The 14,239-nt window shown below is 41.2% G+C and overlaps 1 protein-coding gene across 2 annotated transcripts; it reads right to left on the minus strand.

Moving 5' to 3' along the window:
- Positions 1 to 1,993: 1,993 nt before the first annotated feature.
- On the minus strand, positions 1,994 to 12,040 carry sppl2 (signal peptide peptidase-like 2). Of its 2 annotated transcripts, XM_019266289.2 has the most exons (16): positions 11,697 to 12,040; positions 10,205 to 10,321; positions 9,517 to 9,699; positions 9,325 to 9,414; positions 8,995 to 9,134; positions 7,908 to 8,050; positions 6,880 to 6,976; positions 6,002 to 6,118; positions 5,350 to 5,431; positions 5,191 to 5,265; positions 5,034 to 5,096; positions 4,847 to 4,946; positions 4,478 to 4,555; positions 3,686 to 3,846; positions 3,402 to 3,442; positions 2,535 to 2,676 (listed from the first exon to the last, which is right to left on the minus strand). In XM_019266289.2, the coding sequence occupies exons 1-16, from the start codon at positions 11,742 to 11,744 to the stop codon at positions 2,667 to 2,669; spliced, it is 1,545 nt and encodes a 514-aa protein (XP_019121834.1). In that variant the 5' UTR covers positions 11,745 to 12,040; the 3' UTR covers positions 2,535 to 2,666. The 2 variants fall into 2 exon arrangements, with proteins under 2 accessions (XP_010738292.2, XP_019121834.1); XM_010739990.3 differs by lacking the exon at positions 3,402 to 3,442 and having other exon boundaries at positions 1,994 to 2,676; positions 11,697 to 12,039.
- Positions 12,041 to 14,239: the final 2,199 nt, after the last annotated feature.

Genomic DNA, 14,239 nt, shown 5'->3' on the forward strand with positions numbered 1-14,239 from the left:
CGTTGATATCCCTCTTGTTTTTTCATTGGGAGTTATTAAACCTGCTGGCCGCTCATCATAAATGAATCAGATGTGAGGCTTCATCGCTCACCCTTTAAAAAGTTATTACCTTTTGTGACTTTTGTGGCTGTTTGTTATTGTTTAAATATCAATCACTTCATGTGACTGTTTTTGAATAAACAGTTTCATTAGCTTCAGAGACTCTGAACCTTTTTTAGGTGGGTTTGATTTCCACTGTAAATGTAAATGTGTGTGTTGAGTTGATCAAATAGTGATCCAGCACGAACAGCTCTCCACTTTAGAGTGACTGAGCCGAGCTGACAAAGAGGCTCTTTGTCAGACTGCTGTTCATCTCTGCAGAGTCTGAACAGCAGCAGACTTTTTTTTTTTTTTTTTTTACAGCTGGAGGGTCGCGATGAAAAGACGCATTCAGACTGCGAGGGGCCGAGTTATGTCAGGCATCAACAACATATCCGAGAGCTAACACAGACAGCATGATTTCTAATCACAGAGACACACGGATATCAGATACAACGTTTCTTTATTATACGTAATCCTCAACAGAGGCATTAAAAACCACTTGGTGACAAACTATACTGGTGGATAATGAATAATCTCATGTCCTGGCAATCAGCGAGGGCAAACCTCCAGACACCGTATAACTGCCTCTGACCTCCAACAACCGACAATTAGAAATATATCTGTACTGGTGTTAGTGAAGTGACTGCTGGGCTCTGGTGTTTAAGACGACACCCTCAGGTCAGAGATGGACTTGCAAAACAAAAAGTAGGATGATTATTTTACATACTGATACCTTGGTTTCCGTTTCTTTAAACCTTTTTTTTTTTTTACATAAACATAACAGGCACGAACCGACAACTGTCAGCACGCAAGTTCAAAAATATTGTGCAAAACCTTTTGAACGTTGGTAACACGACCCATCTCTTTCTCACACACGCCATCATACAGAGTACAGTACTTGTGTTTTTCCATAAAGCAAGTTTTAACACGTGACACATTCTGCTTGTAACACGGACACATTTAAGGCCAAAAAAACAATCTTTAAGACAATGTGAGGGCTAACAAATAAATCTGTGGTGGCCTGTACTGTAGATTATACACCGCTTTTGTTATATAAAAGGGTAAATCCATCGCATGCAAAACAAAATATACCAAAAAGATCAGAAAACAAATGGACAAATGTTTAAAAAAAAAAATAAAATCTGATCGCTTTGGCTCAGTCGACAGCCATGATAGCACCACATTTTAAAGGGTGTGAAACTCGTCACTGCTGTGGAGGGATGCAGACAGACATGGCTTTCTTGTGGAGTGTGAATGTTTGTGTGCTTTTTGAGAATTAAAAAAGGTCTCGGTGTGCTTCAGAAAGGAAAGTGCTTATCAGACTGTAACAGTGACACTCCTGCATCTGACAGTTTGAGTCAGTAGCTCACGCCTACTTCACACAATCAAGTGCAACAACTTAAAAAAAAAGGAGAGCTCGATCTCCATCTGTGCATGGCATCTCTGCCTTCACATGCAGCTATTTGGAACAACTGAAGACTTATTTGTCATACAAACACGTTCTTTTCAAGCATACTGAGACCTTCTTTAAGCCCCGGTCACACCAGAAGGGGCGGCGCAGTGAAATATTTCATCCTTACTGAGAGGTTAGCTTCCCTCTTTGTAAATAAGTGCTCAGTTGGTAAGCTTGTTTGCGAACAGGACACTAAGTCACCGCTGAATCCTGTTTCATCATCTCAGGGTTAACGAGTAACAACTATTTTTGTTCATTATCGATTAATCGGCCGGTTCCAAATTTGTGGTTTTGTCTGTAAAATGTCAGAAAATTGTGAAAATGCCTGTAACAATTTTATAATAATAAATCTGATGCCCATACTCACAACTGAGAGGCTTGAACCAGCAAATAAAACCAAATCAAAACTACAACTGAGAGGCTTGAACCAGCAAATAAAACCAAATCAAAACTGATTTATTTATTTTTTTTGATTTATTTATTTGTGATTGATTGATTTAATAGTTTGTAAATCATTCACCTCACTGTGAATCAATCCACTAATCTGTGATTCCATTAAAGGAGTCGATTTGACAAAGTTTTCAGTTTTAAACACTGGTGTGACCGGGCCTTCGGGGAGTATTTGGTGTTCAACAGCTTGTGTAGGTTCCAGATTTTGCCCTTCACAGGTGGTGCAGGCTGTATGTTAGTAGTAGAAGGTGTTGGGGCTGCTGTGCAGGTTTTATACTTAAGTGTGTTTTGTCAGTTTCGACCTTGTGTGTTGTAGGTGTCCAATCCCGGTGCTCCGCTGAGCCAGCCTTTCAGAAAACACTGATCTCCTCTCTGCTCTTCCCTTCGCACCAAGTGCAAACAAACGCCCGTACGTACTTAAAATGTCTTTGACCGAGACACAATGTAGAAAAAAAAAAAAACGTACCAACAAAATAAAACATGAAGTGAAATGATGAATGCCGCTCTTGACGTGCTTTTCAGTCTGATTTCTTTTCCTCTTCGTTCTCAGCTTGAGGCGTTTCCTGAGGCGGGTGCTGGGGCGAGTCTTCGCTCTGATCGTCTGTGGTTTGTGGCTCCGGTTTAGTCGAGGGCTCCTCTATCTGCGGCGCTGTGGTTTGTGTACAGTTGATAGGTGCGAGCACTATGGCAGGCTGCAGGGGACAAAAACAAGTGTCCATATAAGATGGCTGGATTTGTGGCGAGCGCGGAAACAAAACATAACGATGATAACGGAAGACAGAAAAGTTGTAGGTAAGACAAACACAACCAAAGAATATACAGTCATTCCTCTGTCTACAGCTAGCTTTGAGACTAAATGGACTAATCACATCCTGCTAGACTCCAATTAAAGGAGCTTTGATGTTGTCAGAGGTATTCCTGTACACAGAGAGAGTCCCAGATATGCATAAAGAAAGAGGCATATCATAGAAAAAGCCACACAGATTAACACATGCTGAATTACATCGCTAGGATCACCACCGACAACAGCTTCATTAGCCTATCACAGATGTGGATACGCAGGAAAATTAAACTCTTAAGGGGGAAAACTACAGAAAAAAAGTAACCTTAAGTAAGATTGGGATGTTTTAAAGGACCAGTGTGTGGGATTTAGTGGTGTAGTTGCAACCTCCTCGCCTCACGTTCTCCTTCCTGGTGTAAAAGAGAAACTACGGCAGCCGTCAAATGTCCAAAAAACACTAAAAGGTCCCATCTAGAGCCGGTGTTTGGTTATCCTGATCCATGTGGAAGAGGAGCGTCTGTAGAAAAGGCTCATTGTGACATAACTATACTTATTTCCAATCAATAAAGCCCACTAAATCTGACACACCGGACCTTTTGATGGTGGAGTGTAAAGTAGCAAGCCCAGATAGAGTACCTGCAGTGACATTCACAGACAGCTGAGCCCTCAGCAGCAGACTAGAGCACACCCACAGTAAAATAAAGGATGGGAGCAGCAATGGGAGGGGAGGAGGAGTGGACAGCAAAACAGAAAGAGGCAGTTGGAACGGATGGAAATATTTAAAGGGGTTACTCAACTTAAAATTCTACTTTACTCTGCATGATATGTAACTAGATGTTTTTGTTTTTTTTCTTTTTCTGTTTTTTTTTTTCTTTTTTTTGTTCGTCGACGGTAGGCAGTCATATCAAACTGGTATTCACCACAAATCCACTTCCAGTCCAGAACTGAGGCAACTCCTTGCGCCACAGCGCTACAGTGAGGCTGGTGAGCAGAGTGCAAGGCACCAGGTAGAGCAAGGCCGGCTGACCCATCTGCATCAGGGCCAGAGCCACGAAGGTGATCAGCAGGCCGATGCCGTACGCTGACGAGAGAGAGAGACAACACAGACAAGGTGGTTAGTTTCCAGTCGAGTCTGACCAACAATTAAGATAATGCAGGTTTCATTAGGACTGGATTAATGTAATAATCACCACCGCTACTGTTAATCGGTGAACTCTGATCTTCTGGTGTATAGTGACCATATTTTACATTTTAAAGTGGATCTCTGCATCGTTTACCTGCAGGATGAGCTGCTTGTCTTACTTTATTTATTATTAATCAGCTCAGTGTGACATTTTACTTTTGCATATATTGTTTTTTGTTAATCTGATAGATGGAAACAGGAACACGGTACATTTCAAAGAGCTCGGTTCCGCTCGATGTTTCTGCTTCTTATAGGAAGTTTTTCCTTGCCACTGTCGGCAAGTGCTTGCTCATGGTGGAAACCGTGTCTCCGCTCTACATGTAAAGTGTCATAAAATAACTTCTGTTATGATTTAGCGCTACATAATTAAAATTAAATTTAACAATTAACAGTAAAAGAAGTCTATTACAAACTACATCCTGCCATGTTTCATTTCCGTGATGTTAATCCCATCCAAATGAGGCTCATCATAAAACTGCAGCAACGTTTCATAGATTATTACACAAGCCCCTCCGCCCCGTGTACGTACCGATCGTACAGGCCACAAAGTAGATCCTGGAGGATTGTGTTAAAATGTCAAACCTGTGACAGTACACCACCAACAGACCTGACAGAAAAAAGAGTGTATTCAGCAACATTTCATCACATTCAAACATCGGACACAATCTTAATTATTTGAGTGAGCAGATAAGCTAATTTAAATGAGAGTCAATTATACAACATTAAATAGAAAGTGTGGGTGATGAGTAGCTCCGTGTTTACATAGCTGGCAACCACATCGATGTTTTCTCCTGCATGGACTTTGGTTAATGCTGATTCAATCATTTCTGGTTGTGACCTCATACTGAGCTTCAAGCGGTTTTTCGGTTCCTCGTGGTTTGATGACACAGTTAATTACCTGGTACTAAGATATCGCCAAAGCCCAGGAGGGAGAAGGGCCGGTCACAGAGAGCCAGGGGAGAGGAGTTTAACCTTGGTACTTTGAGCACCATGGGAAGCTGGAGGAAAACGCAAACATCGGTGTTAGTGTCGGCCTGCTCGTCCTCTGAGCTGATGGGAGTTGTGGAATTTGAAGACAAGCTCACCTTTTCATGCGTGGAGGAGTCAGAGGGGCCAGCCGCTACCTCCACCATTATACTTTCCCCACTCTGTGGAGGGAAAAGGTCACGGTTAACGTGAGCGTGACGCACGGTGACAGACGGCAGACGCATGAATAACATGTGAAAACGAGTGTTGACGTACATTCGTTAAGTAGGGGGTAATAAATACGAAGAAAACATCGTAGACAAAAAGGACCGACAGTAGTAAGGTGCACGCCTGCAGAGACAGAAAACAAGAGGTGAGTTTACAGCTGACATAAAAAAAAAATATAGAATGCTGAGTGTGATAGTGCTGACCCACCTTAAATGTGGGGAGTCTGACTGTTTTGAGCATGTAGAGACAGAAGGCGATCCCCAGGGCGTCCTGTAACACCCACGCCCACCTGGAGGACACATAACAAGACTGTGAGTCAGCCCAGCCAACGTGTTATTATATGCTACCGTTATGTCACCCAACACACAGAAAGTGTACACGTGCTCTTAAATCAACATGGATGGGTGAAAGTAGAGGCTGAAATCATTTTTTTAATGTATATATAAATCAAATTTGTGTGCATTAGCAGCCCTCATGAGAACACTGCTTCATGCCAGGATGATAAATCCTTTTTTTAATTAACAAAGGACTAACACACTTCAAATGATTCTCCTGCTGTCAGCACATTGTTAGTAAGTGAAGGCACTATTTGTCAGACAAACAGGAGATGGCGTTGCTGCGAGAGGCTCAGAGCACGTCGGGAAAATCCTGTCTTAAAATAAATAAAGTCCAGATCCCATGTGACTGATGTGAAGTTTCTTTGTGTCATATGCACACACAAGATGTGTATGATGACATTTAAACTGAACTACCCAAGTCAGGTTTAATCTATAGCAGGAAAATGAAATAATAAAGATTTTCTGGAAACTTCAGTTCTCAGTCAGTTTGTACACGTGACAGTTTTTCTCTTTACACTTACTGGTCTTCATTGCGAAACACCATCCAGGTGATGCTGACACCGATGCAGAAGGCCGACAGCAGCAACATCCGGATCTGCGGCCGTTTGTGTAAGTACGGCAGGTTGTTCTCTGGGACCCTGTGATCATAAGATGATCCACAAATCAATAAATATAACCAGCATGACGACATCACATCAGCAGTGTACATGAGGCCCTGCCTCCACCAAATAACTTAGTACAGCTTAGAAAATAAGCATTGATTATAACACTCTGGCAGCAGTTTGTCCTGTGTGCACCCCACGACTACTCTACAGTGTTTGATCGGTCCTGATGCGGAGATGCTGCCCATCTCACGTTTTGGTCGCGTGAGAGGCACAGAGTCCACCTCTCTTTTCGACAGGGTGTAATTTCATCATATTCTCAGCCTTGTTGTCAGTCGGGCGGCTGTGATTCGATCTGAGCAGCACTGAGTCTCCTCATCTATCTATATATAATAATACTGTAGAGATTAAATTTGTTTTAATGTGCTACTTCAATTGTTTTTGGTGTTGGACAGGTAGGAGCAGAGCAGGTCAGATAGTTGAGTTGTTTTATTTTGAGTCAGGAGGATCTTAGATAAGAGTCATCTTTTGGTTTTATTTGATTTAAGCAGCATCATAAGGCCGCCTTTTCTTTGTAGTTTTTTTAGTAGTATTTGTAAATTAAAAGTTACCAAGTAACGTTATTTAACCAAATCCATCTGCTGGGTTGTTACATAAATGGAGGCTTGTCCCAGATCTGAACCAAGGACAAAAAGTACAAAACTTATGCAACTGTACAAAGCATCAGAAACCAGTATGATGCGACGACAGCAGACTTTCGGGCGTGAGAGTCATGAAAACATACTGCTGTGTCTCACCTGCACTTGCAGAAAGGGAGTCTCCTGACAAAAGGCCACAGACAGCTATGGAGGCCGACAGACGAGGCCACGCAGAAGATGGCTATGACCCAGATGGCTAAACAGAGAGGAAGCAGCAGGCAGGAAGGACATTAGTGCACATTATCACATGATATCCACTCATATGCTATTGAGGAAATACACTTTTTTTGTTTGTTCTTTGGCTCTCTGACAAAGTTAGTCCTTAAATATCTTCTCCTTGTCCAGTGTTTAGTGTGCAACAGCTGATCAAAGACTGTCTGTCAGCAGCATAATCTATTTATCGGGGAAATGTTATCTGAGTCATTACACTCTTTCACGGCACGGCCAGTCTTTTGCACTCAAGAAGTTCACAGATTCAGATCTGTAATCTACAGCCACCTAATGCTGGACACCGCAGCTCTGCTAGAGGATAAAGAGTCTGCTGTAGCTTGAGTTGCTTGGAGGAATTGAGAGTTTACAGTGGAGCTAAACAGAAGAATCATTAACTGACGGTGTTATCCAAGATTTCCCCAGACGGTCTGGGCTTTTAACCAGCAATCTGCTGATTCTAAATCCTTCTTCTCAGCTGCTGAAAACCAAACTACACATACGGCAGGCCAGAGACATACGGCTGTGAATGCTTTAAATATATTTTGGAATCAGGGAACGACAACTTGACAATGTTTCCAAAGTGATATTTATCCTGTACTTTGTACTTCTGTCTCAGTCAAGACAAACAAGAAAACTTGTGAGATGCAGTTGAAAGCTCACAAGTGGAAGTTGAGATCATTTATCACATAAGGAAAGCATTGTTTTCACAGCCTGTATCCCCAGCGAATACTTTATTGAGCCGTGCCAGAATATGAGGAAAATTACAGACTGGCTTTAAGAGGCAAACCACCGCCCCAACACAGCAATAAATACTGGGCAGAGGGGACTGAAACCACTATTAATCCATTGGTCACATAAAAGTGGATCAGACCGAAGGGCTTTGAACAATCAATGTCGTGTGAGTGCATTCGTCGTACCCAGGCGGTCATAGAAAAAGTAGAGTAGCACCAGCATGCTGCAGCACATGACCACGAACACACAGATCATGATGGGGGTGACGTCTACCGTCTCCTCGTCCTGCTTCTCCGCGCCGTCGTCCCGCTTGTGCTTCATGTAGCGTCTGCAGGAGGAAAAAACAAAATTCAGAGAGAGCGCTGACCTGCAGAGCCTCTAAAAACTAAAGATCACTGCCTATACAGATATGGGAGCTTTCTCTCTTTATTATTATCTTTATTTTTTTTATTATTCACTGACTCACTGATGCTTGGTGACTTGCCAAAGCACTGCAGACCATCCGCAGTCAACATTTACCATCATTGTACAGGCTGGCTCGGCACTCGCTTCCTTCCCGAGTTCAAATCACACAACCCATATTCCAATTTTTTTTTTCTCTCTCCCTCTGTGCGTCAGAGACCCCATCTGACTGTGCCCCCCAGTCACCTTGGCAACTCCGTCAGGAAAGGACAGACTGGGATTGGCTTAAGCTCGTGAGTCACTCATATAAACAACAGTGCCCTTTTCGTGGAGTCGCAGCAGTACAATGCAGACTGCTGCTGGTTTAAAAAGAAGAGACGAGCACACACTCCTGGAAGAGGAAAAGACTGAGCAGTCATACACTCATGCTTCTTTGCCAAGAAGGTGGTGCCTAATTTTCCCTGGAGATAACTCCACTGATAAATTAACTCAGATTTAAATTTAGCAGTAGTCGGGAACTAAAAGTGTGGTATGCACAGGAAGAAGGAAACTTTGTGTGCTGTAATGATGAGATGTGCAGAGTAAAAAGTCGGGTAAACTACGCAACAAGACGCATTAGTGACAATCAACAATTATTTTTGCCCCTGAGAAGACTTTATCTTTACATAAATGAAGCCACATTTGCACTTTCCATTCAGTTTAATATGTGTATCCTCTTCTATGCTAATAAAAATCTTTAATGAATTTACCCTCCAGTACATTGCTGCTTGTAATGAGTTGTTTCTGCTCACTCAAACCAGACTGAACCTCAGAGAGATAATCCACATTAATTGTAGTTTCCACCTCTATCGCTCCATCAGGTACACTTACTTCTTGCTGTCTCTGCTGCCGGCCCAGTAACCTCCAATGGCAACTGTTCCCACTGCCATCAGAAAGATGATCACCATGTTGTAGTCCAACACCGGCTCGTTGGGTGCATACATGGCAACCTGTCTTCCTTTACCAAATGTCTGCAGGAGTTAGAAACACTACAGTCAAGGGATGGCTAAAGGTTTCGATACATTTGTACACATGAAAACTTGCATTATTTATAATTTGACAGAGGTCCATTCTGTATTCGTCCTTGTCTGCTACCTACAATGACACATATAAACATCTGTTTCTGCTGTCAGACTGTAAAATGAGTTTCAGGCCACTCACCTTGCTTATGTCCAGCATATCAGAGTAGCTGAGCAGCGCTACAGGAATGTCGATCTCCTCATACTGAGTCTTGTTTCCTGCTGGTGGGGTCTGTAATTTAAAAGAAACAAAAGACAAAGAGACAAAATCAATTTAATCCCGACACGCACAGACTACAAACAACACCCTTGAGATAGTTCTGAGCGGGCTTACCAGTCTGTCCTTGCTGACTATGAGGATGCCTTTGGCGCCGTTAATCTGGGCCAGTCGGACTTTTTCATAGAAAGTGCAGTTGCCTCTCATCACCATGGGGATGCGATTTGGGAAGCCTCCCTCCGGGACCTCAGATGGCGAGCACAGGACCGATGTTGTCAGGTCGTGGATCTGAAGACGTGACTTTAAGACAAATGGTTTGCAACGTTAACCTGAGCTGGAGGGAATCCTGATGTGGTTGAGAAATCAATATAGATTAAGATATATTTTCTTGCTAATGACACAGCATTTATTTGATGTTTATTTCTCAACAGGCTGGATATAACTGTTCTTCTAAAGCCAAAATGTTTGCATAAGGGAGGAGAGTTTTTTCTAATGAGAGAAATCAATCAATTATATCTAAAAATGAAATGACCCAGAAACAGTAATTGATGCATTTATTCCGTCCTGGATAACAGTAATTTATTCTAATATCAGCTATAGATCTCCAACATTTGCAGATGGTTCAGAAAGAACCTGCCAGAGTCCAAACAGGCACAAGTAGCAGAGATCACATTTCAAGTATGAGGCATCCTGAAAAACCTTTTATTGACTGCCAACATAAGTGCATAATGTAGCTCATCCCCACTGTTCTGTGCGGCCGTTAAGTGTCATTAACAAAGACCTGGTTGTACATCTCGTGACTTACTGCCTTATTGAGGTCCTGAGGTAGACGTGCCCACTGTGAGTTGAAGAATATGCAGTAATCCTTTCCTTTGCTCTTGCCCTTGTCACTGAAATGGGCCATGCCGTACTCTCCCACCACCTGTCAACACAACAACGACAACAACGTCTGTATGAGTCCACGTGTCCATGAGATGTTTTTGGATGATAGACTTGAACTTTATTTCCAGCCGCACACATACACACAACCTTTCTCGCTGTTTCCTGTAACAAAGTAAAAGTATTGCGGAGAAAGTAAAAGAGGATCTTTGATATTTGTGATTACATGAGTTCTGATAGAGGAACTGGGTTAATAGACAAGTTTTAGGTCTCATAAAAGGAAAAAAAAACATCCAGATAAATACAACAACAAAAGATCCATCCCCTTGACAACCTCTGACCTTATTCCATAAATAAGCCCCGACATTACATCTCAAGGTTCCCCTTTTACTCAAGTCACAAATTACAAATATTAATTAACATGCTCGAGGGTGGCATTTTACACATGATGCATCTCCTGTTGCTCTGCTCAGAGCCGCACGGTCAGCATTCCCACATTTCTTTTATCACCGATATCCATTACACTGATTCATCGACGTGTCGGATCAGATATATGTGCCAAAAGGCAGAATTTGACACTTCATAAATAAATGTATATTTCTGCTAACCAAGGTGCAACAGAAGAGAAAACCAATGACACTTTTAAATCCAGGGAACAGTCTTTTAAATATTAGCCGTAATATGTGCATTGTATATGTTTATGATTTAGTCTGATATAAATGGAGAGGACACACACACACACCTTTCAGTATGAAGCAAGAAAGCACAACAACATCTCAAACTAACAGCCTCCAGAGTTGAACCAACACCTCTATAAAAAACAGTGTAAAGACAAACTGAACACTTTAATAAAATGGGTATTGTTTCAAGGTGTTTGTATTAGGTTAGTTTTAGCCAGGTGAACCTAATAAAATGTCAAAATAAAGGCCGATGGCCTGGTTTTATTCAAGCTTTGACTGCAGTAATGGTGAGCCTGGAGACTTTAAGGTATATCATTTATAAAACAGTCTACAGTTAGTTATATATATATAACAGAGCCGGTCAAGTTGGTCATACTTTGACTCAGCAGGTTAAAGTACAGCAGCTTTTTGTATATTACGGAGTCACATTATGATCAGTTATGTTTTAACGTTACCCTTATTTCAGACGCGTTACCACATATTTATAACTATTAAAAAAGCTGTAGTGGTGTATCAACAGTAGGACCCTGCTTGGTTTAATGTTACATTATAAAAAGGTGAGCAGCGGTGTGTAGGTTTAACAGGGCCCACGGTAATCTCCGCAAGCTAGCGGTGGTAGCATCCCGAGCTAATAATCCCTAAAAAAAAAAAATCTGTTTTTGTCTGCCACGTGCCGCAATGCGAAGTAAAAACGCACAGAGGAATAGTTTCCAAGGAAATACACTCGGTCTCTCTCACCTTCTGGATGAGAAAAGCGGCCCAGAACAGTGTTTCAGGGACCCTCATGATGCCTTTTTTGTGTTTTTAGCTTGTTGTTGTTTCCCCCATCGACAGACCAACCGACAGACCAACCGCTCGGCTCGAGAGACCCTCGCACGAGCCCCCACCAGCTGTTCTAACAGGCCACGCCCATTCCGCGGTGACTATATAACGGTTACTTTTTAACCGACGACCAACGGCCACAACGCGAATATGTTAAATCTATGTTAGATATACGTTTGGTGAACGTTTTCGCTCGGTTTGACTGAGGCTCGACGGTTCATGTTTAAAGTACGACAGGCGGCTGCGCTTTAAAGAGGAAGTTCGTGGCTGTGAAACGCAGTGGCGGACTCGGGCTGTTTGAGGGCCAGGGGCGAAAATAAATAAAAAGGGCACCAGCTGAATGTTACGGAAGCCCTAAAGGGTCATACATACATACATTTTATTCCTCCCGTTTTCCCGTGATAACGAGATAATTAATTCAAGATCTCGAGACAACAAAACGATAGTCCATAATTCCATAATTCCATAATTTCTGACAAAGATTTGTATACTTGATTTCAGGACCATCTTGACTGTTCACTCACTCAGTATAAAGCATATTTACTGTATCATTTTGGAGAAATTCAGCCTCAAAGTTTATTATTTTGAATTGAAAAAGGCATTATGTACAATATTTACTCTCCTGTAAAATCTCTTTGATCCATAATTTCTCACAGATTTCAAGTGCGCCCGTATTACAGAATGTATGGCAAATCAGAAATACTTTAATAATCCCATGAGGAAATTATTTATTATTATTAATGCATGTAGTCCATGATACAGAGCGAGCATACCTATTATGCCACTGTAAAATCCCTTTGATCCATAATTTCTGATTTTTGATCAAAGTAGTAGTTGATTAACAGAAGAGTAAATATTGTACATAATGCCCTTTTCAATTCAAAATAATGAACTTTGAGGCTGATTTCTCACCCGTTTTCCCATGATAACAAGATAATTTCTTCCATTTTCCCGTGATAACGAGATAATTAATTTGAGATCTCGAAAAAACAAAATGATAGTTTAGTGTATTAAATCATTGCAGGAAACATCATTTAGTGTAGCAATGTCAGAGGAGCAGGAGACACCTTTAGTGTGTTTTGTATTTGTTCTTGTTTTGTCTCAAAACTCAAAGCATTTCAAACTGAGTTTGAAATACAGATAGTCAGTTTTGATCTTCAGGGTATTTATGACGACATCAGGCTCAGTTAGACTGTGGCTCCAATAAAACTGAAGCCTTGCTAGCCGTCTTCTCAGATGATGCACACTAATGTGTACATTATGTATAGCAAGGCATAAAGCTATTTCAGCCTGTGTGAGTGCTATTTGAAGCAAAAAATATGCGGCTTTGGCTCTTGCCATGTTGGATGTTAATCTAAAAATGAGCAAAGACATGGAGCCGGGTGTGTCAAACAAGCCACCTATGATGGCACCTATCTGCCAATTCAAAATGGCCAACTTCTTTATTATACATAACTTTAAGCCTTAATATAATTTGATCAGGTGAGTTCTAGAAGACTCATCAGTACAGTTGTTATAAACATTAGCTATAGAGACCAAAACAGTTTTTTGTACCAGGCAACCAATGCCCAACCAGAAGTTAGGGAAAACCAGAACTTGTGTTGCACAAGTTAAAAATGATAATTAAAAACCTTCACTCACCACATTTATATATCTCAAACACAGATGATGCATACTTGGACTTGCACTCTTCAAGTCAGACTTTAAACTAACAAGGCTGGTGAGGCGGTAGCCATGCTTCCTATCCCTAACCAAGTATTTTCTCTGTAATTATAGTTTACTGGGCAGCCTCCAGTATAATCAGCATCTTCTTCTTCCTCTGCTCATTATATATTCCCAAGGTTAGAAATCTTGTTCTGTTCTATACTAAGTGAATTAATATGCTTTTTTCTAAATATGTAGATAGATTAAGTTAATATTATTAGTATTTGGAAAGTATTACAGTCAGTTTGAGAGCTAAACTTGCAATTTTTAAATGGTAATAATTACTTATATATGTTTTTATTGTGATTTATACAAAGGGTGTGTCTTAAATATCCCTAGGATCATATCATACCATAGTCACACTCACATATAAGTCCAAATGGAAACAAATAAGTGGATATTTATATATTTATTATGTTATTATTACATATTTAGTTATTCCTGGCTCCACCTGTGGTACTCAGTGTTTGTTGCATGACCTCAGTCTCTCTTTAATCTCTGCATGCTCGATCTTGTTATTCACTGACGTACTGCGGCGGGTTGATTCACTCGACATGATGTCATTCCATATGTTCTTCCTTCTGCCGGATATTTACCTGCATCAAGCGACACATCACCGGAACTTACGCGAGTTTTGCCTTCAAAATAAAAGGGTACATTTTGGTGGGTTTGTGTTTTCACCTCTGCACTTCTGCTATAATTCTGAACACTTGTTTTTCTTTTTTGAACCTTTTCTTTAGCTTTCATCAACATCA

The sequence above is a fragment of the Larimichthys crocea genome, chromosome II (genome assembly GCF_000972845.2).
Source record: "Larimichthys crocea isolate SSNF chromosome II, L_crocea_2.0, whole genome shotgun sequence".
NCBI lineage: Eukaryota > Metazoa > Chordata > Actinopteri > Sciaenidae > Larimichthys > Larimichthys crocea.

Coding starts and splice junctions, on each gene's coding strand:
- sppl2 (XM_010739990.3), bottom strand. CDS start 11,744: ATGAGGGTCCCTGAAACACTGTTCTGGGCCGCTTTTCTCATCCAGAAG. Junction 5,432..6,001: donor GTGTTTCGCAATGAAGACCA/GTAAGTGTAAAG, acceptor TGTGTCCTCCAG/GTGGGCGTGGGTGTTACAGG. Junction 3,847..4,477: donor CTTTGTGGCCTGTACGATCG/GTACGTACACGG, acceptor CTCTCTCGTCAG/CGTACGGCATCGGCCTGCTG.